Source organism: Cheilinus undulatus, linkage group 21 (genome assembly GCF_018320785.1).
Source record: "Cheilinus undulatus linkage group 21, ASM1832078v1, whole genome shotgun sequence".
NCBI classification, from domain to species: domain Eukaryota; kingdom Metazoa; phylum Chordata; class Actinopteri; order Labriformes; family Labridae; genus Cheilinus; species Cheilinus undulatus.
In genome coordinates this window covers 16,784,829-16,807,665 of record NC_054885.1, presented here as the reverse complement: position 1 = coordinate 16,807,665, position 22,837 = coordinate 16,784,829, and the positions used below count along the sequence as shown (strand labels likewise).

Here is a 22,837-nt window from a genome sequence, read left to right as displayed (position 1 = left end):
TATTTAAAAAAAATGGTTGTATATGGGCATTGGCTAAAATGTATTTGGTAATATCAGCAGATTGGATTTTGGGAAAAATCCAATACCATGCATGTCTAATTCATTAACTTATTTTCGTAGGTGTTATCTTGGTTAAAAAAAATAAAAATAAATAAAGCTTCTTTCTTGTGATTTGTGTTTGACATTAGGTACAATATGTAAAACACAAGGAATGAATAGGTAGAGAGCACTCAAGGTTTGTTAGTATTTTTTCAGCATTTGAAATATTTGTTTTGACTCAAAATAGTTGCTAAAATTGATACTGCACAGATCCATGTCCACCTGCTTGTGTAAGATGTTAACAAAAAACACATCAAAGATTCAATTTTTATTTGCCCAAAGACTTGAACTACAAGGACATAAGAACACCCTCAGCTATAGAAAACATCAAATCTTGTCAAATGATCAGCAGTACAAACTTTGTAAAGCTTTGCTGTCTTAGATATCTCTATAAATCCAACAGAACGGAGAGAATAAACAACTAAAACAGGTGAATTGAACCGAAAACTCTCCCCATGTGAGTGAAAAAACTCACTTCTGGCTTCAGAATTCACAGATGAGGGTTTGCCAACTTAAAGCACTAACAAAAAAACAATAAGCACTCAATACAAAAACTGTATATACAGAAAAATTACAAGTTTTTTTTTTAACCCCGATTCTTTAAATTCAACTCCCCAAGTCCCTTTCACAAAGTCCCATCGATTAACTACAGCATTCACTTTCTGTAACCCACCCAAATTATTTAAATAGTCCACGCTGGTTTTGTTTCAGACAGTGACAAAATTCCTAAAGGTCAAAATCAGTCCATTAATAACAGATTATTTATAGTCGTCATCTGTCTGTGGACCCAAAACGACAGTCATGAAGTCTTGTCATTGGACCGTTTAATGTGACCAATGACATGACAGCGCAGAACAGAAAAAAAGAAAACAACTTTAAGACCTTTGGAAGAAAAAAAATATCTACATTCATGGTGTTGGTAAGATGTCCCCACACAGGCACGAACATGCACGCTGCAATCACATCATGGTATGCAACAACAAAAACAGTAAAAACAGCACACATTAAAGCAAAGAAACACACACACCCTCATATATACACAGTTCTGTGCATGCATGCACACAAACTCACACAGAGGGACAGATTTACGTTATAAGTGCACACTTTTTTGGGATAAGCATCAGACTGCAACCCACAGAGATCACAGTCAATACCATTAAAATTCAAAAATTAATTGTGATGAGAACCATTCAGTTCATTCAGACATCTGTAAAAGGATTCCAGATGGATGAGAGCAGAACCATTAAAAACAAAACAAATAAAATGTAAATGACACAGCAGGGGAAAATAGACACACTGTTTGATGTACTTGTTAAAAACAAGCTGAAATGTGGAAAATCAAATGTTAACCCCTTAAATGTCAACATGATTTGGTCTCACAATAATCAGTTTATATTACTGTGACACCAAAATCAAGTCAAAAAGAATTGCTGCAGACTGAAGGGCTTCTATGTTTGAGAAACGATGCCTTAAAATGACATGAACAGAAAATCAGAGTTCCTATTAAAAGTATTCACCACCATTTGAACCTTTATTGGTTTACAACACTGAAGCAGAGTGGATGTAACTCAGTTATAGCCTCCCTTTGTGTAAACATATGAAAGAGGTGGAATTAAATCACATCAGAGCTCAGAATGGGTACTGGCTGATGGAGTAGTCTTTTTCATTACTGTGAGCTCAAGGGAAAGAAAGAATAAATATTAGAAAATGCAAAGAGTAGCCAATAATGTCAATTAATAAAAAGTATGAAATTAAGACTAAAGTCTATGGCACAGCTGTGAATGGCACTGAACCCGATCTAGCAGACTAAGTATATTTGCACTTTTATTTGCAAAGGAAAATAGTGAGAAAAAGCAGCATCAGTGTGGAAAGCTGATGCAGATCCACAGTAAAAAAGGGTGCTTTGCTAAATATGTAAGAGAGTAAAATTTTTGTAAAAGACTGTTTTAAGTTGCACTTCAGATCCACCTGTCAAGATTTGTTTTTAATGTGAAATAAGAAGAGAATTGTCATACTCTGAGTCTGTTTAAACAGGAGATAAAAAAGTTAAGTTTTATCTTCAAGGAACCGTTTCCTCTTTCTAGATATGAAAGTCTCCAACCATCCACTGTGATTCAATGATATAAATCAATGTAATTAAAAAGAGAAAGTCCAAGAGTGGGTGAATACTTTATGTAGGCACTGTTGTATTCTGAATGAGAATATGGGAACGTAACAAATTCAGAAGTTTTCCAGCAACAACAACAAAAAAAGAAACATTCAATAATGGCTTGATTTCTTTTCCAGAAAAAGGAAAAAAACTCTTTAAGAACAAAATGATAAAATCTACACCATCAATTGAGAGTAATAGGGAACAATTCAACAATGTTCTGAAAAATAAAACAAAAATAATGGAAACATTCTGAAGAGTGCAATTTTTCAGTACCCTGCACGAGCCCCCATGCCACATCCCCCCCATTCCTAAAGCGGTCCACAGTTACTGTGTTCTTTGGCTCTTTGAAGCCTGTTTACTCTCATGTCATCTGTCTTTAATGAAAACCAGAACCATAAAATGAACACTGAAGGATTATATACCACCTCCGACATTAAAACTTTAACCTTGAGAGAGTCCAGAGTTAAACCAACGGCAGAATTGTTCTCAACATCACCAAACCAGTGGGATGCTATTTTTGGCATAACATTGGCAGATGAGTTTCACTTTCGGGGCAGGGAGGGAATGAAACTGATTTTGGACTCAATGGTGAAATCCCTCCAGGAACATAAAGTGGATGAGTGTGAAGGTGATGAGGCAATGTGGGACTCCCCCTGGTGGTAGGAGGAGAGCAGGGTTGGCACAGTGGCAGAGCTCCCTTGTCTCTTGGCTCAGCTCAGCGCTGCTCAGTCTGTCTTGACGACATTTCAGTCTGAATCAGAGTCCGATGAGCCCTGTGAGTTTGACTCGCTGCTGCTGTCCTCCGACTTGTTCTCCTTGTCTTCCGCCTCATCGTCGTCATCATCCTCATCGTCATCTTCATCATCATCATCATCATCCTTCTTTAAAAACACAAACAAAAACGCGTACATTAGGCAAAATCAGTTTCAATAACTTTTCTTTTGTTACATCAAAGAAGTGCAACTCACATCATCATCCTCATCATCATCTTCATCATCATCCTCATCCTCACTGGATGAGTCTGCTTCAGAGGAAGCCTTCTCCTGCTCGTCGTCATCTTCATCCTCATCGTCATCATCTTCCTCCTCTTCCGTGTCCTGTAAGAGAGACAGTTTCAAATATGACATCACAAAAACAAGTCACTACAGCAAAATAGTCAGACAAGGAGATAAAAAAGGAGTCTTCACTTACAGATTTCTTGGACTTTGCTTTGGGGCCTCCTGGTTTTGCTGTAGCTCTCCTTTTCTGAAATGTCAGGTATTTTTGTGTTACACGCTTCAGTAGTCTTTTTAAATCTAGCATTAATCAGAACAGTAAAAAACTAGACTTACTTGAGAGTTATATTCTTTGTAAGTGTTTCTCTCTTGTGATGACAGGCTCTGTGGGAGAAAAACACTGCATGTTAGATTTGAATCCAATATTTTTCTCACAATATTCTCACAAATCCTCTTCTCACCGCAAGCCACTGTTCCAGTGTGATTTTGTACTGTCTCTGCTTCTCCTCCGCGATCTTCTTGTAGCGGTCCTTCTCCTTCAGAGGTAACCTCTGCCAGCGGCTGCCGATCTCAGTCATTCGCTCCTTCATGGGGAGGTGATTCAGCTCTCCATTGGACAGCATCTCCTGAGAGAACTTCTGGTAACCATTTCTAGAGAGTCGAAACAGAGTTAGCTTCAAGGTTTCAACAGGATGCTTGCAAATGCAGCACAGTCTGGAAGGATGAACTTACGATGGTGGTTTTTTGGGTTCACCCTCAAACTTCATTTTCTTCCCTGAGGCGATGGCAGCAGCTGGTGAGCGCATCTCACACAGGTCTCTCTGTTCAGAAGAGTTAGGTTTACGTTTGGTCCTCAAAGTAATAAAATTATGGATAACTGCTATTAACTCATTGAGTGCCATTGATGTATATATGCGTCATTTAAAAAACAACGGTTGAGTGCCATTGACGTATATATACGTCAAAGTGTTTTTCTGGCGGCTGGCACAAGGGGGTGCTCTCACGCTCCCTGTGAGCAAATTTGGGGCTTCTGGGATACTTAGTCAGAACACTACAGTCCGAAGTGACGGTAGATCAAACATCAGAGGTGGAGACCCTGGGGTCAAATAAGGCAGCCTCTTGCCAGCTGGATGCATACAGCGACAAGCAGGAGAGGACGTGGGCGTAGAGGGGGGTCCCCGTGGAGGCCGTCCAGTTCCAGAGTGTGAATGGCACGACAGTGACTAGAAGCACTGTTATTTATTTTACAATAAAATAACATTTGTAATACTATTTTCAGATGTCTTTTATGTTATTGAAGGCAAAATTATAACATTCAAATCACTGTTCTGCTTGACAGACTCTCTTTCACAAAAATGCATTTTTCTCAGTGTTCTAGAAAAAACAGTGGTCTTTTTGGTGAAACTAGCCTCTATTCAACTTAAGATAAATCAAGAACCGAACAAGCTACAAACAAACGTTTTTTTCCATGATGAAATAAAGTTGCTTCTTTCATTTGAGCTAGTTGGTGTTTTCAGAATCATAATACAAAATATTCTGTGGGTCTCGAAAGATGACTCAAAATGGCCAAAAACACTGGCACAAGCTACTTTCCATTTTAAAAAAGGGCTGGCACTCAATGAGTTAAAGGCTACTGAATTGAAACTTACCTCATATCTTTTCTGGTCCTCTGCTGCCTTTTTGATCCACATTATTTTCTCTTTTTTCTCCATGGTGCTCCAGGTTGCTTCCATTGCTTTCTGTGCCTTTGGCCGGTCATTCTGCAAAGCCCGGTTTCACATTCAAATACATTTTCAAATACAATTTCACATTATTTCACATGCTATCATGCAGCTTTTCAGTTATAAAATTGCACAGCTGTGGCTCATTACCAATCATTTGTTCTTACAGATACAGATTCTACATATTTCATGGTGAGAAGCTTTTAACATAATTATAGAAATATACACTAAGGTGCCACTAATTCCTTTTACTTGTAGGATTTTTTTTTTATCTTAGATTTGATACTAGAGACTGGGTAACTTGGTGTTAAAAAAAAAGTTAATATTGCACAGATCAATACAATTTAAAGAAATGTGTAGTGGCATGGGCTCAAAGAAAAAGTCCAATTTATATTCCTGAGTTATGCCTACCTTAAATCTGGCCAGGTAGTCTCCTATGACACTCTGCTGCCAGATGTCCTGAGCCGTCTTGGGAGGATCTGGCAGACGACTACGGTCCTCCCTCTCCTTCTTTTCTGACTCTGCCTTCAGAACTGTTTCCAAGCGTTTATACTTCTCCTAAAAAAAGAGATGAAAAGGGTTACATTTTAGAGTCCCTATGATGGCCTGAAATTTATACTGTAGTAATATTCTAATCTTTGCAATCAAGGATTACCTTTTTCTTGTCTGGCAGCTCATTCCACATGCGAGCAAGGAGTCTCGTGAGCTCGCTGTCAGAAAGGTCCGGCCGCTCCTGCTGCAGTTTGGGACGCTTCTCCTCAGAGAAGATGAACATGGCTGAAATCGGCCTTTTGGGTTTCTCTGGGTTAGCCTAAAGAAAATAGGAATATTGGAACATTATCAGCATAAAGAATCAAACATGGAAATAATGTGCTGTAATGGCTTGTTTGCAATCATGTGATCTCAATGATGCCCTTAACTCAGATGAGGACAGGAAGTGACTAAAACTGGTTGGGGATTGAAGAGTGTACAATATAGCTCCAGAACAGTGGTTCTGAAATACTATTTCAGTTTAAAGAAAAGGAGGATTGCACTTTTAAACAGTATTTAGATTAAAAATAAGATTCGGTTTTTGTAGCTTAACTTTAAAATGGGTAATATTTTGGCTAACCTAATTTGGCACCACTTGGCCTGGCTTGCATAATGTTCCAGGGGCTTTAGGCCTTGCAGACAAAAATGGGCCACAGATACCATTAATTTTCTTTGAAGAGAATTTCCTGAAACTTAAAGTTTCTGATACTAATGAACAAAATTCACCCTAACAAGACAAAAGGAGACAAAATCCACCTCCCGTTGTTGTTGCTCCAACCCTTCTGTCATCCACTTCAGTATGAACATAACAGATAAAGGGGATATGCCTTTAGGACAATATAGGTATGCTTTGGGAATTAGTACAATCATATATTATTACAACAACTAAAGATACTGCAACATGTATTGTAGAGGCTATTTTCTATGGATATAAGTGCAGTGTGTTTAGCTTTTTTGGCTTGCTCTAAGGTGTGACTTAGGCAAAAATCTCCGATCTAGATGGAGCTACATGCAGCAGGAATCATACATCAGGTATGATCCCTACACTTTATGCAAAGGGATTTTTCCCACAGCCTGGTCAATTTGTTTGGATTGGAAGCAACTAATATCACAAATTAACTAGTTCTGCAAAGCTCCTACTACTACACAGCTAGCCAAATGAAGGGGTACAACTATTTAGCGTGACAAGTTAAGAAACCTTGGAATCACAAGCAGCACAAGCTGCATAAGAAGAAATATTGTCTCACTGGTCAGTAATTCTTTTGATTTAAGCCAGATGTATAAAATTAAGAAGCTATATGATTGTAGCCTTACCTTTTACATAGTAGCCACCACATGAGCAAAGTCTGACTCTTCTCCTATGTCTACTCTGTGTGAGTTTAAACTTTTTACCTCGATGTGTCACCACTTTCAGGATTTGAAAGTGGCTTGAGCATTCCCATGATTTGGCATGTAAGCACAGCTGTAAACGGCACAAAACTATGACGTTCTGATAGTGATTCTCTATGCAACAATCATGTCCTGCCCCATCTACTTCTGTGGTTGACATGACATCATCTGTAAACAACCCATAGTCACACCTTTATTTCTTGGGATAAAAATTTAAAAATGTGATGGAGTTGTTACTCTGTAAACCAGAATGAATATGATGAGGATTAGCTTTTTTGCTGTGTAGAAACCTGGTCTTACCTTTGCTTTTGAGTTCTTCTTTTTGGAGGCAGGGCTGCTTGCTCCACCACCCTTCTTTGAACCTATTTTCTCCTCGGATAAGACCCGCTGTTGCTCCTCCTCCGACAAACTCTGCACATCCACAAATCAGAGAAAATGCACATACTAAAAAGTACAACACAAAAACAAATGAAGTAGGAAACTAAAGAAAAAACTTACACTGAGGAATCTGTTCATCTCGATTTCATACTCCTTCTTCCTCTGTAAAACAAAAATGAAATTATCAGACACGATTTTTAGAAAAGAGAAATTATATAGCATGCTGAGTGTGAGCTCACCTGTTCACAGCGTTTCTGGTAGGCGTCCTTCTCGTTCTGTTTCAGCAGCTTCCACCGCTGGCTGCACATCACCATACGCTCTGTGCTGGGTACATCCTTCATGTTCGACATGAGCTCGGCACAGAACATCGAGTAACCATTTCTGAAAACGCACAAAACATTTCAATTCAAAGAATTCAATTGCAGGGAAATGTGCTGTGAGAAACATCTGGCATGCTGGGATAACTCACGGAGGAGGTTTGTCAGGCCTGCCATCAGATTTGTCTTTCAGGTGCCTCTCTGCCTTTGTCAAGGTTGACTTCACAATATCGTCTTGGGTCATGTTTAACTCGGGGTGCTGCTGAATGTACTCCCGCATTGCCCCCTAGAGTATATCAGACAAAATCCAAGTTAGAACTGAAGGACAGATCAGAGATCTGTGACTACTTTTTCTTCTAAATTTCACCTCACCTCATAGAGCTTCCTCTGCTCCAGAGACTTGGTGATCCATTTGAGTCTCTTCTTGTCAGACAGCTGCGTCCACTGTTTGCCAAGACTGTCTTTGATATCTTTGGTGGTTGCCTTTAAAAAAAAAAAAAAAAAAAAAAAAAGTGAAAATCCACCTATAAACATTACAAACAAGGTGCTTTAAGTGTGCTGCCTAGCAGTAGTTACACTAACATCTGGGTGTGTCTTGAGGAAGGCCTTCTTTTCGTGGTTGTACCACAGCTGTTGGGGAGTCTTGGGCTTCTCTGGAACATTTGACCCTTTCTTCGCCATGCTCTCCATGAGGTCTGGGTGTTCTTCTCTGTATTTACACACCAGAAAACAGCACATAAGCCTGGCTATCATCCATAATCATGCCTCAAGTTAGGGTCTAATAATCCCAATAAACACCTAGTTTTAACAGGAAAAATCTCACCTGAATTTCACCATGCTCTGCACAAACGATTCTTTGTCTCTCAAGAAGTCATCAACATATTTTTTCTGCACACAAGAATAAAGATATTTTGTTAGAATTTCAAAACTGAACACACTGGTTTATCTCAAATGTAAACTTACACGTGACCAACCTTCTTTTTGTCTGGCAGCTCTCTGTACTTCTTTGAGAGGATTTTAGTTAAGTCAAGGTTGCTCATTTCTGGGTGCAACTTTGCATACTTGGCCCGCTTTTCCATGAAGAAGCGGAAGTAGGGAGTCAAGGGCTTCTTGGGGAAATCTGGGTGTTTCTGTGCACCGCAGGGAAACAGAAAGATTGAAATTAGTAAGGCTCTGGAATGTGGCAACTTTTTTCAATAGTTTTCCAGAATAAGAATATAACTCACCTTTATTTTCTTGCCTTTATAAGGATTTTTGATGTAGTCTTGGGCATCAACTATAAGCTCTGTTAGAGTTCGAAATTTACGTATCTGAAGATAAAGTAGACAAAAAAAAACCCACAAGGGTAATGTTAGGACAAATACAATACTATGAAACAATGAAAGTACATATCACTGCAAAAATATCTCACCTCTTTTGAGACCTCCTGCCACTTCTGCTTACACATCTCTGCTGTGTAAGAATTAAAGGCCACCTTCTGCCAGTCAAGGTGGGACTCCGATGTTTTGTATTTAGTCAGGTCTTTCTGAGGCAGGGCCACTTTCATGGCCTCTAGCAGTTTTAAAATGTCATCTTGTGCCCACGCTGTTCAACAGAAGAGACCCAGACAAATCATTTGATGTGAAGACATGTCACTTGAATATCAGTAAAGTTGTAAATCTAGCTCAAGCTTCCCTCTGTAGGAGTAAAATTGTGCCCCAATATCCTCCATCAAGAGTTTGTATACTGTTGTTTGGCACTTTGGCATGTTTTTAATCTTAAAAAAATGCCATCACTATAATGACTGAAGGAACCTGTAATAATGTATATAATTCATCTTATATGTTTCCTTGCATGTGGGTGTATTATTATAGTTGAACTGTTAAAATGTGTTTGATACTGTTCAAAATTCCCACCTTGGCCTTGGGTGGATGCATCCATTACTCCATTCATTTGTGGGTGCACCGTCTTGTATCTAAAGGAATAAAATAAAGTTACCAAACATGCCTTTAAGTGATGATAAAAATAGTTATAAAGTGCAAAAATGACTTGTAAATCATGCTAGGCAGGTTTAAACCGGCCCCTACGGTCAAAATTGTTGTATTTCTTCAATAAAAGCTTTTTATGATTAGTTTTATAAAATGTTTTAATACTTGTGCAATCCCAATGTTTCATCCAAAAAAGTGATATTTTTGTGATATAAAAGTAAAGCTAATGTTTTCCAGACTTGGAATTTAAATTTGCCTCGACATAATGGTTTATGTTCATTACACCGCCCCTTAAACGTTTACGCTACATGGTGAGACATAGGCTATTGCTTGTGACGGCTTCAAATCTCAAATAACACTGCGGAGGGCTTCAACTAGCACAACTAGCATCGACAACAGGAGTCTCCGTCGAGAAAATTTCACCAGCCGGAATTCGGCGTATTAATACTGCCCTTATTCTTCAGCGAAAGTATCGTGGACACTCAGGAGCAACCATTTTCTCCGTCGGTCCGCTCAGTAATGGAGGATTTTCTGTCGCAACGGAGGTTGGGGTGGATACGCGGAAGGAGGAAGCGAATGGACGTGGACGGACAGGCAGCTGTAGGCAACCAGCTGACCACGGACGGGGGATCTGCTTTCGGTCTCCGACGAGGGGGAATGGTGGCTTGGAAGTACTGCAGCCAAATGCGCCACTCGGTAGAGGCGCCTCATCACCGAAGGACGCCGATCTAGCTCCGCCATGCAACCCTATAGTCTCTTCTAATGTTAACTAACTCTTTAGCGAGAATTTTTCTGTCTTGTTCGCTTATAGCTCACAAAAGAGTTACAGGGGTGTTTAAAACAGGTTTTATCGGTTTTCTGCGCTGAATGGTGCAATGTAGGAGCATATCCGAGTGCATTCTTCAGCGAGGCGTAGCCGAGCTGCGCTCCAATGATGGCGGCTGCTCGTTGTTCATCGTGTCCTTGGTGGCCCCCGCTCACTGTGGTGCTCACGGCGTGACCTAGCTCCATTTTAGATTTCTGCTGCAACATTTATGCAACTAAAATGCGTTTATAACCCACATATATCACCATTAAAGCATGAAATATATCTTTAATTTCATTTAAGATTACAATATAATACCAAACAATACTTTGGAGCTCAGACAACATGACTAAGGACAACTCGGCAGGCGAAATTAATCCTTAAATTTGCCTTTTCCTTCATAAAGGCAATCTGCATTTTAAAAGGAAAATAATATATAAAACTTAAAGTTTGCACTAAATTATTAAGAATATCCGGTTTTGTAAGAAGGTAGCCCCGTGCTTACTGCTAAGTAGAAATAATTAAAAACTGTTTGATATACAATTACACATAACCGTTAGACAGTGTTGCTCTAATAGTGTACTATAAGTTTTTAACACCGTTTTAACAAATTATAATTATGCCCAAGACAGGTTTCATAGTGGTGGGTAGGAAGGACTTGCGGAGGAGCAAGAAGAAAGAAGCAAACAAAATGTTTTTAACTGCCAAATGTTTTAGCTCATCCTACTTCAGTAACACAATATTTTAACATTAGCTTAACGTTTCAGCTACTTTGTCGCGCCGCTAAAGTGTTCATAAATTGTGAGCTAAATCTCGAAATGAAACATGGTTACAACCCAGGCAAAGCAGCTTCACAGGCGCGATAAACAGCTCCAGGTCCGCCATGCTTCAGCTCAGCTCTACAAGGAAACCTACCGTGACAAGGTCCAATGGCGCACTGCAAACAGAGAAAACGGAGCTTAAAACTAAAGCCAGGGCGTTGCAGACTCCCTTCCCTCGATCCAAAGCGCATAAGCTAGATCAAGAAGGCGGGTTCTCCGAGCTCGGTCGTCGGTGGTTCTGGGCTAGTCGGTGAGAGAGAGAGGGGGAGAGAGAGGGCGAGTCTCTGCACGGTGAGATATTAAACCGAGATCCCTGATGGCTAACCGAGAGAGGCGGCTGGCTGTTCCGCCAACAGCCGCATGGAGGTCTCGGCACGGAAGCTACATTTAAAACCACAACGCAAATAGCACAGTTTGAGCGCGAATGGCTGAGTTTCGATTAAAAGTGCAAGCATTTACCCCGCATTTGTAGCATTTTTAACAAACTTACACGTTGAACTCGGGGTCTAACGTCCAATAGCTTCCCCGCTGTAGAGGACAAGAAATTCGGCTATGGCCGACCTCGTTTATACCCTGCCACAGCTGTCGGTTTATTTCGCTTCTACAAAGAGTCTACCGAGCAATGCGGATGATAAAAGGCAAAAGCAAACATTAAACACAGATTCAGTGGGTTTTTGATAGTTTTCCGTGTGTATATGCCGCGCACTGTCGCTGTATTATGAAACCAAGCGGCTTGTTTGTTGGCTTACCTGTCTCTCGGCGTGAGCTTCGGTCTGGTTGTGGAGGAAGAAGGGGAGGGTTGAACGTTAGCCAGCACTGCGCCGTCGGTCCTGGGCTCTAGTCCCCGCAGAGATGGTCCTTCCCCCCCGCCTCCATCTCTCTCGCCGTCTCCCTCCACTCATCGCGCAGCAGCTCCTCTCTCTCCATCCAACCATTTCGCTTCGCCGAGACATCCACATATTTTCCGATGTGGCACCGATGTCTCTGAAGCCAACCGTGGGCGATTATTTTAACTCCGCTCGGTCAAATGTGTCTGATCTCCAGCCTAACTTTGCACAACGAACATTTTTTACTGAAAAATGAATGCAACCAAAGTTTAACCAGCTGTGTTGGAATTTAGGTGCATTTAGCACATCTCTCATAACTTAACATAATTAACATAACATTTACTTTTAGACTAGATAATAATTTTCACTTTGGCCAATCAAAGTCAGATTCAGAGAGAACTATGTAAAGGTCTATAAAGCTGCTTCCATGCCTTTTTACTTTGCTCGATTCTTCTTTTAGCAAATTGTAAGAGGCTCTTTGACAGCTTCAATTTAGACCAGCATGTTTTTTCTTTTCAACTCCACCTTGTGTGTTTGTGGGCGGAACCCCCGGTCGTCCAATCCAGTCAGTCCGACTCACGGAAAACAAATGACTTTCAGGCATTCAGCCTTGTAAAACTGTGCTGCGTTCCCGGGATGTCGGAAATGTTGGCATCATTGCACGGAGAGCAGACAAACGTGAATCCGACTGTATAAACATTGTTACAGTGTAGAAAATGTACATCACTAATTCAGGATTTTGTTTTTAAATGCATGTAATTTTTGTTAGGCTATATGTCTCAGGAATATGTATGGAAGTATAAAAAAAAGAAACTGACGCCGTCTTATGTTATGCCATCAATTTTATTTTGACGTAACCCGGTGCATTGCAGGCTATTTTTCCATTTCAGGTTGTTGCTTTTCCTATAACTGATCTAGTAAACATAATTGACTCAATGTTGTATTTCTTCAAAATGCCATTCTTATTAACAGTTTACAAGCCAGTTTCTTTCAGTTATGTTGGACAGTTTTTTTTTTACCAAGACCTGCATTTTTAATAAAGGTAAAAATACTTAATTTTAAAAAGTTTATGCTGTTTAATTTTAATTGGAAATGCAGCTGATTCTCATTCATCTTATGTTGAATTTCCTTTTTTATTTTCTTGTAAGATAAACTCAAAGTTGTGACTGATGCTTAATTTGATAACACATGAATGGGAACGACCACATTATAGATATGTTTTATTTTAAATAAAATGGAAACCCAAAGCATCTACAGTGTTTCAAGCACACAAACACAAAACAAAATGTACAAATCACTTGTTTCAAGTTAAATCCGGAATACAACAATCAGTTCCAAAAGATCTACCAACTACTGTTCATCTTCTGTGTAACAATGAAAGCAATTAAACACATAAACTCAAATATAAGTGCACAACACATCATTCTACACATTCTTAAACAGAAAACACCATCTTGTTCAGTAAACCATGCACAACATGTCAAATGAGGCAAACTAGAGCAACACATTTCAAAACATATTTTGCAAATAAATAAAGAATACTGTATGAGACGAAGGCAGGTGTGATGATTCCTACAGAAACAAAACATCGTCTGTATCTGTATTAAAGGCTCAATAAATAAATCGTCCTACTTTGATATTGTTGAATCATATCTTATTATCAAAGCAAAATTATGTCAAAACTGTAAGGCACTTTTAAAATATATTGTATACTACTATACACTAAAGACAAAAAAACTTAATAATAAATTCATTTCACAGATTTTGGCTAAATGATTCTCATTAAATGGCGTCAAGTGCTTTTGTCTTGCATGAGACCTTCCCTGTATAGAAAAAGGTTAATAAAGAGTATGAAATAAGAGGGAAAGGAGAAGAGCAAACTACTTACAAAAAGATCACATCAAGAAATGTAGAGATCGAATGGAAAATAAGAGGACTAAGGTTGGAGTTAAGGGACAAACATGCAGAAAAATGTGATTTGAGAGGTATTTTTCCTTGAAAGGCTATGGAACAAAGACGGCCAGCTTGGCAATGTTCCTGTTTTCCAGGTTGTTTTAGTTCAGTTGAAAGTTGATGAATGAAAAATTAATACGGTGTTCATTATGGCGTCAGGGACTTATTTTAAACTACACATCCCCTTCATCTTCCTCAATAACCACCTTGGCATCATCTGCATCCAGCTGCAACACAAAAACACCCAGTTACAACAGAGAAACAAACTTATCGGATGAAATCATTCATGAAGTGATAGAAGAAGGTACTTACACATTTCATCTCCAGGTCAGAGAAGATTCTGCCGGTCATGAACATGCGCAGAGGGATGGTGAGAATGAGAACAAAAGGCAGAGCCAAAGAGAAGGGGCTCATCTTCACCATCCAGAGAACAGCAAGGCAAATGAGCTGGATGAAAGTGAAGAGATGCATCCGCATTGTGCTCACCTGTAAAATTGAAAACAATGGAGAGGGTAAGCAAGCTCATAACAAGCTTAAGACACCTCAAAATGAATATGTTGGTAAATAACATCAAGATTGTTGCCAGGGGGATTGTTGAAGGGTAAAGAACTTTGAAAAATAAGGGCAATCTCATATTACTCTTCAGCCTAAAGATTACTGAAAAGGTAGAGTCACATTATTAGAAGCGAGAGCATTTGTCCAAAGTCACTATCCTCCAGAATGAAAAGGGACTCAAAATAACTGTAAAGTGTCTAAGTGTCAAAAAAGAAATCACAGATGCAAAATGACAGCAAAGACACCTAAAAGATTCAGAGGATGCAAACTGATCAAACAAGAAAACATCAAAATGACACACAGTGTCTTCAAAGGGCACAAAACAACCATTAATAGATACAAAACAACATCAGAGTGAGACACAAAGTCTGCAGAGAGACACAAAATTACAACAAAGAGATACATAACATCAATGAGACACACAGTGACTTAAAAGAGAAATGAAACAATCACAAATAGGATAAAAAAACAACATCAAAGTGACACAATGACTGCAAAGAGACATGAAACAACCACAAATAGGTTTAAAAATATTTAAAAGAGCCACGAAAACAGTGACCAAAAAAAAAGGAAAGTCAAAAGCAACCTTTAAGGTACAAAGAGACCTAAAACAACACAAAAGTACTAGGACTGATCATAGAGGGGTACAAAAGAGCCACAAAAAGATACAAAATATCTTAGGGTCACACAACGTGTACCTTGAGATGCCAAACAACTACAAAAAGGTTAAAAAAAACCCAGCATCTTAAAAGAATCAAAAAGAAAAGGCTGAGATGCCAAAATTAAATAAAGACACAGACAAAAAGAGATGAAACACTGTATGAGGTAGAAAAAGACTGAAAACAACATCATAGTACAAGAGAAAGACTACAGAGAGTCTTAAAAAGACAAAAAGAGGAGCAAAATGAAAGGCTACAAAACAAACACAAAGATACATGAGACATAGTCAACCACAAGGAAATAAAATGTGTCCTATAAAATAGAGAAAAAAAACTGACAACAAGCTTATGAAAGGACTGATTTTTGCAGGGCTACTATGTGGAATTTAAAAATAACATCAAGAGAATTGCCAGGGGGATTATTACAGAACTGACACTAGATTTTGAAGGACTTATTTCCAAAGGTAAGGGTCTGTGAAATTAATAATTAGTTTGAAGGTTGCATACCCTGGTGGCATAGGGATGAGAGGGATGGTACTTCTTTGGTGTAATCAACAGAAGCATCCTGTCCCACATCTGGATTCCATTCAGAGAGGTGATACCCATGTAGAGGAAAATACCAAACAAGGCTGTCATGGGAATCATCTTCAGAATGGGCTCCATGAAAATAGAGACTCCTGAAAGTCAAAGGTAGTGATTACAAAAGGAAAATGTATTTCTGATTACTGCTGCGTCTGTATCAGCACTCTAGATGGCAGCACTTACCAACCATGATGGCCACAAGAATCCCACTGATCCTCTGCTCTACCACCTTCTCAATTTCTGGTTTGGGGCCCTTTGACATGACTGTGAGAGCGTTGGCGTGGGTGACGGATCGAACGGTGGCGGCACTCAGCCAGGGCACCCCGAAAACAGAGGATATTCCTCCCATGGTGACCAAGAGAAGCAGATCAAAATGAAAGCCAGATCCTTTCACCATCTTCCTCTCTGGTTTGCTCACAATCAGCCTGGAAATCACCAGAACATGTTGATGGAGAAACTTCACATGAAATAACACTGAAAATTAAAGTTTATTTTTAAGTGAACCACTTACGTGGTAATTTGGGACTCAAGGAAGATGAGAATGAAGACCAGCAGGGCTGGGACACAGCAGGCGCCCATCATCCAGAAAGGGAAGTCTTTCTTTTCTCCCATAGGGTTAATAAACCAGCCTCTGACTTTGGGATTTGTCACCTCGACACCTTTGGGCACAACCAGTTTCTGCAAAGGGACAAGATAATATTAATCCATTTATCACCAAAATAACAGCAGAAGCAAAAGAAAGTACTCATTTGTTTTTGGTGCTGCATTTAGAATGATTTAAACAACCAATGCACCACACTGACCTGAGTGTAGGCATCCTCAATGCTGATGTCAACAGCAATCATGAAGAAAATAGCTATGGGGACACCAAAATCTCCAATCAGACGGCGAAGCTAGTGAAGGGCACATCATGGTCAAAAATACATACATTAGTTGGACAACAAAATGATAGATTGATCCCTCCTATGGTCACTTTAATTTGCAAAACCCCTCATGTCTAACTAAAGGCTTCAGTGATCTGCAAACCAGTGATCAACAGAACTTTGGCTGTTAACTATCAAAACCTGTCAATGCTTCATTAACATCAAAGTGTATTTACCCATCCAGGAAGGAAATGACCACTCTTGAAAGTGCGGAGGAAGTATGCGATGAAGAAGCAACCAAACATCAGACACATAGACAGCAGGGCAGTGTTGGGGTAAGGCCTCTCGATTTCCAGGTCTTGAACAGTCACGTTGCCGTCTGGGTGGTACTCCACGTGTTTCTTGATGACTGGGTGGAAGGGGTTGTCCAATGTGTCGTTGAGATGATCATAGTTCAGGATCAGAGGGTGGGCTTTGAAGATCTAAGCAAGAGGAGAAGAGACATCAACTTTAGAGATGACAAATGAGATTTTTACAGTGGTGGATTACGGGAAATGGTATCTTTCTATGAAATGGATGATGAGATGAAGTGAGGGAACCTTGATGAGCTTATTGAAGGTCTCATAGATGAAGATGAGTGAAATGAGGATGGAGAAGATTTCCTGTGTAAAGCGGGAGATGAATCGGACCAAAAAGCTGCCTTCCATGGCAACAATGATGACCACGATGACTATCAGCCACATCCCCACCCAGATTCGCCCCACAATGTACTCAATGCCCTGGGTCTTGCAGAACTACAGTAGAATGGAATGAATGAAGAAAATGATGATAATGAGGACAAAAAGGTTTCATATGAGGAGCATGACAACTTATACTGTACATACAGAGTAAAAGGCCTCCTCAAACACCAGCAGTGGTCCAGAGAAACCAATGACGAGGACTGGCTGGGCAGCAATGATACAGAAGATGACACCCTGGATGCTGGTAGAGATCATAAGCTCTGACACGCCCATCATTTTCTCAGTTTTGTCAGCTAGGGTCACATAAAAGAGAGAGAAGTATTCATCGCATCGAAGCTCAGTTTATCTAGTTAGTGATTTAATGCAAATTTTTCTAGCTGAAACATATTTTTCTTACACAAGAGCCCTCCGAAAGTGATGGCAGGGGAAAGAGCGGCGAAGTAGATAAAGATGACGGCAGCGAGGACCTGGGGATTCAGAGCATCTGTGTAGTCACTGATGTAGTGGCGGTAACGGCGCTTTATGTCTTTTATCATCCCGCCAAAAGGGTAGCCAGTACGGGCCAGAGGGTCCTCACGTGGCTCTTCTGGGGCCTTCTCAACTGGACAATAAGAATAAAACGACTTTCATTTTGAATATAATATTCACCAAAGAATATCAGCTTTTTTCTGGTTAAGAAGTTTGAAATGGAACTCAGTGGAGCTCTAGATTCATCAAAAGACTGATGTCTGACACCTCACACTGTCTGGTGCGCTAACCTTTGATCCTGTCACCGAAGGCGAGACGACTGTCTGAAGGACGGTATCTGTCACTCAGCATCTTCTGCTGGAAACTGATGATTGGCTCAAGCATTGCCTTATCCTGGATCTCAGTGGGAGGGATCACAATACTACAGTCCATGAAGTCAGCGATGGCATTGGTCAGATCTTTCTCGGTCTGTGCCAAGAAGGCCTCCAGACAGAACACCTGTGGATGAAGAGCAACAGAAAATTATGTTTTTTTGCCACAAAGGTCTGGTGACTTTTCATTGGAGGAACATACCACAGTATAATATCCAGTTGCAATTTAGTGGGTAGACATCAAGGGTGGAAAGTAAGTTATTACATTTACTCAAATTACTGTAATTAAGTAGTGTTTTTGGGTATTTTCTGAGGAAAACTGACACTTAGTGACTCTTGTCAGTTACATGGCCCATTGCTACATTTCTGCTCTCTCTTACCCAGTCAGCCATCAGAGCCCCCATAGCGCGGCCACTTTCACTGTAGTTAATGTCGCTCTGGCTTGGACCAACCAGCACAAAGACGAAGCGAACAGGAACAGGGGACTCCAGAGAAGAGTCCATGACCACAGAGTCTTTGAGCCTCACAAAGGCCACCACTGGTTTCTGCAGGATGTCCAGGGCACCTGTTGAAAACATAACCTTTTTTTTTAGAATCTGCTTTACAATAAAAAATGTGACCCACATAACTGTTCGAAAAAAAATACTTTGAATCTACCTGAGAGGACAATTGAGGCCTCCATATTGTCAGAGCTGTCTCTCTGCGATAACAAAATCACAGAATACAATTAATGCAAACGGCATCAAATGATAAAGATAGATTGAAGTGTTTTCAACAAAGTTTACCTTTTTGGCTACAGAGAAAGTCTGCATCTCGATGTCTCCAGAGGCGGTAACCTCCGGTCCCCCAGACTGACTGAAAGGACAGATTACACAAGCATAAGGAGCATGCTGGGAACATTTTTACACCTGTCATAGAGAAAGACTGAGAGTTATGGTGAATGATGTGTAGGATACCTGCGCCTCATGAGGAGAGCTCTCAGCAGCCCATCCCGATCACTGGAGCGGATCTCACCCTTGTTGAGAAGCTCATCGACGACCCTCTCAGCCACAGCGGACAGACTGCTGGCATTCAGGTCGTAGATGACAGCACCTGAGTACAATCACATTTACTTTTATTGAAATAAAAGTATTTTATTGTGAGATATGACTAATTTGGGTTTCATTCTGGGGTCACCTGTGGTCATGGTCTTGCGGAGCTGGATTAAACTCTTAAATGTGAGATAGGAGACATGAGAAGGGCCCCATTTTCCTGTGGCGGGGTTGAAGTTCTCCTCATAGCCCACCCAGCGGCTTGTCTCCTGCCAGGTACTGCCCTGAAGCTCATTTAGCTCAACATAGGCCTGTGAAAATATGATTATACCAACAAATAAACATAAGTATTTGATGGTTTTTTCCTTTATCTCTGATAATTGTCTTGACTGTCCACTTACTTGAGCATCCCCTCTTGTTGTGGCATTTGTGTTCAAGTTCATATAGGCTGAAATAAAGATACAGAAAAGTAGTTTTAACAGAAAAAAGTATTTGAATCAACAGCAGCTGCGTGGGTCAGGATAGGAACGAACCCTCTGAATTAGTGGGGATGATGACGGCCTCAGTGGGTGGCTCATTTTCCTCTTCTTCCACCTCGCTCCTCTCAGGTCCATAGACATCACTCTGGCCTGGTGGTGTCCTGGTGTGTAGAAAAGCAGAAACATTACTGAAACGTATTTTTAAAATCACACTTTTGATTGTTTAGAAAGTTTAATCAACGTGTTAGATTGTAAAGAGAAATAAGATGAAAAAGGAATTGAAGCAAGAGCAAAGAGAGTTCCTCAGTACTTCCTAAATGTGGGATTTATGCTCATTGGCCACAAGAGGGCGACATTACCCAACATGTTTCTTATCAGTGACTGCTAGTGCCCTGGTTAGAACAGTCAGATCAGTCTGAACCCCCCTTCCCTTTGAGGATGGGCTAAACCTTATCTCATTTATGGTCTTATTGCTGCCTTCACATTGTTGTAAAGCTATTTACAATCTGAATCTTGTATTTCCTAGTCTGCCAGTCCATATCTACAATACAAGGTGGTTGTACTCTGATCTTTTTAGCTTGGCAAATCATTTTGGCAACTATTTGAGAGTGCCCTGACCTTGAGTTTAACCCTTTTATAATTAGTTATTTATGGCCCCATGTAGTTCAATTGAACTGTTGATAAAATATGAATAAAGTAGCAAACGTTGAGCAGTTTGGACACTTAGCTCAAAGAGAATGCTTAAAAGTTTATTCTGGATTTGTATTTTAGGCTTTTGACCTCCACAAGAGACTAGAGACCCCACCGTCCTGGAAATGGTTAAAGCATACCATTATCACAAAGCATTATGTACAATTTTACAATTTAAGGAACTCTTGTACACATTACTAACATTTAAGCACAGATGTTACTTAACCCTCAGGAGTTATAGGGACTTTTGTGCCATTCAGGTTTTATTTCAAGAAATTTTGGCTGTGTTGAATGAATATAGCTCAAATTCGTCAGACAATACTTATTTTAAAACATTTTCAGAATTGTCATCTCAGTTCCTTAAATTAGCCTGAAAGTGGCACAAAACCGACACATTTGTTCCTAAGGACAAAAAAAGTCCCATTGAAAATGGTTAAAAATGTATATATTTGATAATTATATTTCAGGCTGAAGTAGTTTTAAAAGACTAGTTTTTGGGAAGCTGACATTTTTTGTCATTAGGGACAAATGCATTAGGATATAAGGGGACTCTTAAGGGTTAATAACTATGTTTTTATTTTAAATTGAACTCAATTTAAGGGGTTTATTACAATAATGGGTATATGGAAACATACTAATCGAAATAATCTTTAATCTATTTTTGTCTTTTTGGAAAGCATCCTGCAACCCCCCCCCCTTCCCGAGTGTCTCCTGACCCCCTCAGGGATCCTGACCCCACTGTTTTAGACCACCTGATGGATGTAATTCCAACACTCTCCCTCATCTTATCTTAAGCTCCACCAACTCCACCAATGCTGTACAGACTGAGGCTGAATAATGTTGAGTCCAACGTATGTCTGAAACAGAGAGGCCTCAATCAGAGGGGGCACTCACAGTCTCACTGGAGAAGGGAGGGTTGATTCATTTTCTTCATAGGACATTTCACTGCCCTGAAAAGAAGACCACAAGAAAGAAGAAGAGAAAATCAGATGAAAATGGAACAACATGGTGCAGCAAGATGATAAAAATCAGCAGACCAAAGTTCAAAATCAATTTTACTTCTACTTTTTTGTCTCTTGCATCATAACTCCAGAAAATCTTGTTCTAAATTGTATTTAAACTTTTTAGGTTTGGAATTTTTTGAAATATTAGTTTATTAAAGTCAGATTAACAGTTTATATTAAAGATGTAGCACTGAATTCAAGTGAATAAGACCAACCTCCTCGAAACTTAAGTTGCTTTCCATTGCTGTTGATGCCCGTTCTTCAACTCTCAGCTACTTTTATGCATTCCCTTGGACAGACAGATTTATGAATTATAACAAGCACACTTAACCATGAGACATAACACAAGGCATAAAGGGGGATCTACAGAACCACAGAGGAAAAATAGATGCTATAAAATCATCTTACAGTCAGAGGCTTATGGCTCTTTCTTCAATGTTTTCACTCATTATGGTGATTTTCAAGGCATACTTTGAGGCTTTTTAGTGGCGGCCTTGATGAAAATACCGCCATCTGTGCAACAGCTCAGGACAGATAGTCACCAGCCGTTAAGACTAAGTGAAGTTATACTTTAAAAAGAAGCTATGCAGAGTCTTATCTCTGAGTTACGCCCTTTTCTTAAGAAGCAGCACAGTGAAAACTTTAGATACAACCACTTTAACTCAGCAAGATATACAAAATGAGTCCAGGAATGTTCAAATCTGCAAAAAAAATCTCATAATTAAAGACATTTTAGGTAAGGTGTCATTTAATTCAAGAAGAAAACTGAAAAATGTTACTCTTTTGAAAAAATGCTGTTAAAATAGATAGTTTTAAGAGTAAAAGTGTCAAATGTAACAGATAACCTTGAATTATCAAGAGTAACTAAAACAACTCACACAATTCCTTTTTCTGTAACTGTCTTAATGCATTTTAATAATTCCCTTTAAAGTAAAAATAGTAGCACATATAATTTTTCCTGTGCTTAGAGTGATCATTAGTGGCTTTTACTATTAGAAGATGATGACTGCACTTGGCCCTAATCAAATTAGCACAGCCTAACTAAAAAATGTGCAATCTTTGTATATTTCGGTGACTTTTTAAAGAATTCCCACCCAGAGCCTGACCTCTGTCCAGTGGAGGCCACACCCTTACCTGCATGCAGGTACTCCACCTGGTCCCCAGCAGTGGAAACAGGATGCTCTCTGCTCTGTCAGCCTAAACGAGCCCGCCGATAGAGTGAGCCAGGACAAACCAAATAGATGATTTCAGAGAGAGAGAAGGAGAGGAGCGGGAACACCCATGCAAAACTACGTCGACCCTAAGAAGCCCTGTACCTCACAACCCTACTGGTTGCTGGGCAACCTGGTGGGGGGGTGAAGTTGATAAGGCCTCTGTGACAGACAAGCAGCACTATCGGACGGCGACACCTTGAAGCAGGGATATCCCAGCCCCGCCCGG

General features: G+C 39.9%; 2 protein-coding genes across 6 annotated transcripts; both read right to left on the bottom strand.

Moving 5' to 3' along the window:
- Positions 1-354: 354 nt before the first annotated feature.
- Positions 355-13,079, bottom strand: ubtf (upstream binding transcription factor). 5 transcript variants are annotated; one of them, XM_041817563.1, is made up of 21 exons: positions 11,925-13,079; positions 9,478-9,536; positions 8,994-9,166; positions 8,809-8,892; positions 8,557-8,712; positions 8,406-8,470; positions 8,165-8,291; positions 7,955-8,065; positions 7,735-7,868; positions 7,505-7,646; positions 7,386-7,427; positions 7,188-7,298; positions 5,623-5,778; positions 5,379-5,525; positions 4,896-5,006; positions 3,979-4,067; positions 3,708-3,897; positions 3,583-3,630; positions 3,443-3,496; positions 3,220-3,348; positions 355-3,132 (listed from the first exon to the last, which is right to left on the bottom strand). In XM_041817563.1, the coding sequence occupies exons 2-21, from the start codon at positions 9,512-9,514 to the stop codon at positions 2,998-3,000; spliced, it is 2,241 nt and encodes a 746-aa protein (XP_041673497.1). In that variant the 5' UTR covers positions 9,515-9,536; positions 11,925-13,079; the 3' UTR covers positions 355-2,997. The 5 variants fall into 5 exon arrangements, with proteins under 5 accessions (XP_041673497.1, XP_041673498.1, XP_041673495.1 ...); XM_041817564.1 differs by lacking the exon at positions 11,925-13,079 and adding an exon at positions 11,666-11,885; XM_041817561.1 differs by lacking the exon at positions 11,925-13,079 and adding an exon at positions 11,191-11,632 and having other exon boundaries at positions 355-3,129.
- A 130-nt stretch (positions 13,080-13,209) lies between these two features.
- slc4a1a (solute carrier family 4 member 1a (Diego blood group)) lies at positions 13,210-22,681 on the bottom strand. Its single transcript, XM_041817559.1, has 21 exons — positions 22,532-22,681; positions 21,613-21,686; positions 21,288-21,343; positions 19,758-19,864; positions 19,626-19,672; positions 19,370-19,535; positions 19,150-19,285; positions 18,979-19,048; positions 18,851-18,893; positions 18,574-18,758; positions 18,113-18,320; positions 17,752-17,955; positions 17,499-17,647; positions 17,214-17,408; positions 16,851-17,096; positions 16,555-16,644; positions 16,263-16,429; positions 15,935-16,176; positions 15,677-15,846; positions 14,268-14,441; positions 13,210-14,182 (listed from the first exon to the last, which is right to left on the bottom strand). Exons 2-21 carry the CDS (start codon positions 21,637-21,639, stop codon positions 14,129-14,131), a joined length of 2,736 nt encoding a protein of 911 aa, XP_041673493.1. The 5' UTR covers positions 21,640-21,686; positions 22,532-22,681; the 3' UTR covers positions 13,210-14,128.
- Positions 22,682-22,837: the final 156 nt, after the last annotated feature.

Excerpts from the sequence above, each read along its gene's own strand:
- ubtf (XM_041817560.1), bottom strand. The coding sequence starts at position 11,366 with ATGCGCTTTGGATCGAGGGAAGGGAGTCTGCAACGCCCTGGCTTTAGT. Across the intron at positions 7,428-7,504 it reads ACCAGAAACGCTGTGAACAG|AGGAAGAAGGAGTATGAAAT; the intron begins GTGAGCTCACAC and ends TTTGTTTTACAG. Across the intron at positions 7,299-7,385 it reads AGATGAACAGATTCCTCAGT|AGTTTGTCGGAGGAGGAGCA; the intron begins GTAAGTTTTTTC and ends GTGGATGTGCAG.
- slc4a1a (XM_041817559.1), bottom strand. The coding sequence starts at position 21,639 with ATGGAAAGCAACTTAAGTTTCGAGGAG. Across the intron at positions 18,321-18,573 it reads GGGCTCTGATGGCTGACTGG|GTGTTCTGTCTGGAGGCCTT; the intron begins GTAAGAGAGAGC and ends CTTCATCCACAG. Across the intron at positions 16,645-16,850 it reads GTCATTTCCTTCCTGGATGG|CTTCGCCGTCTGATTGGAGA; the intron begins GTAAATACACTT and ends GCCCTTCACTAG.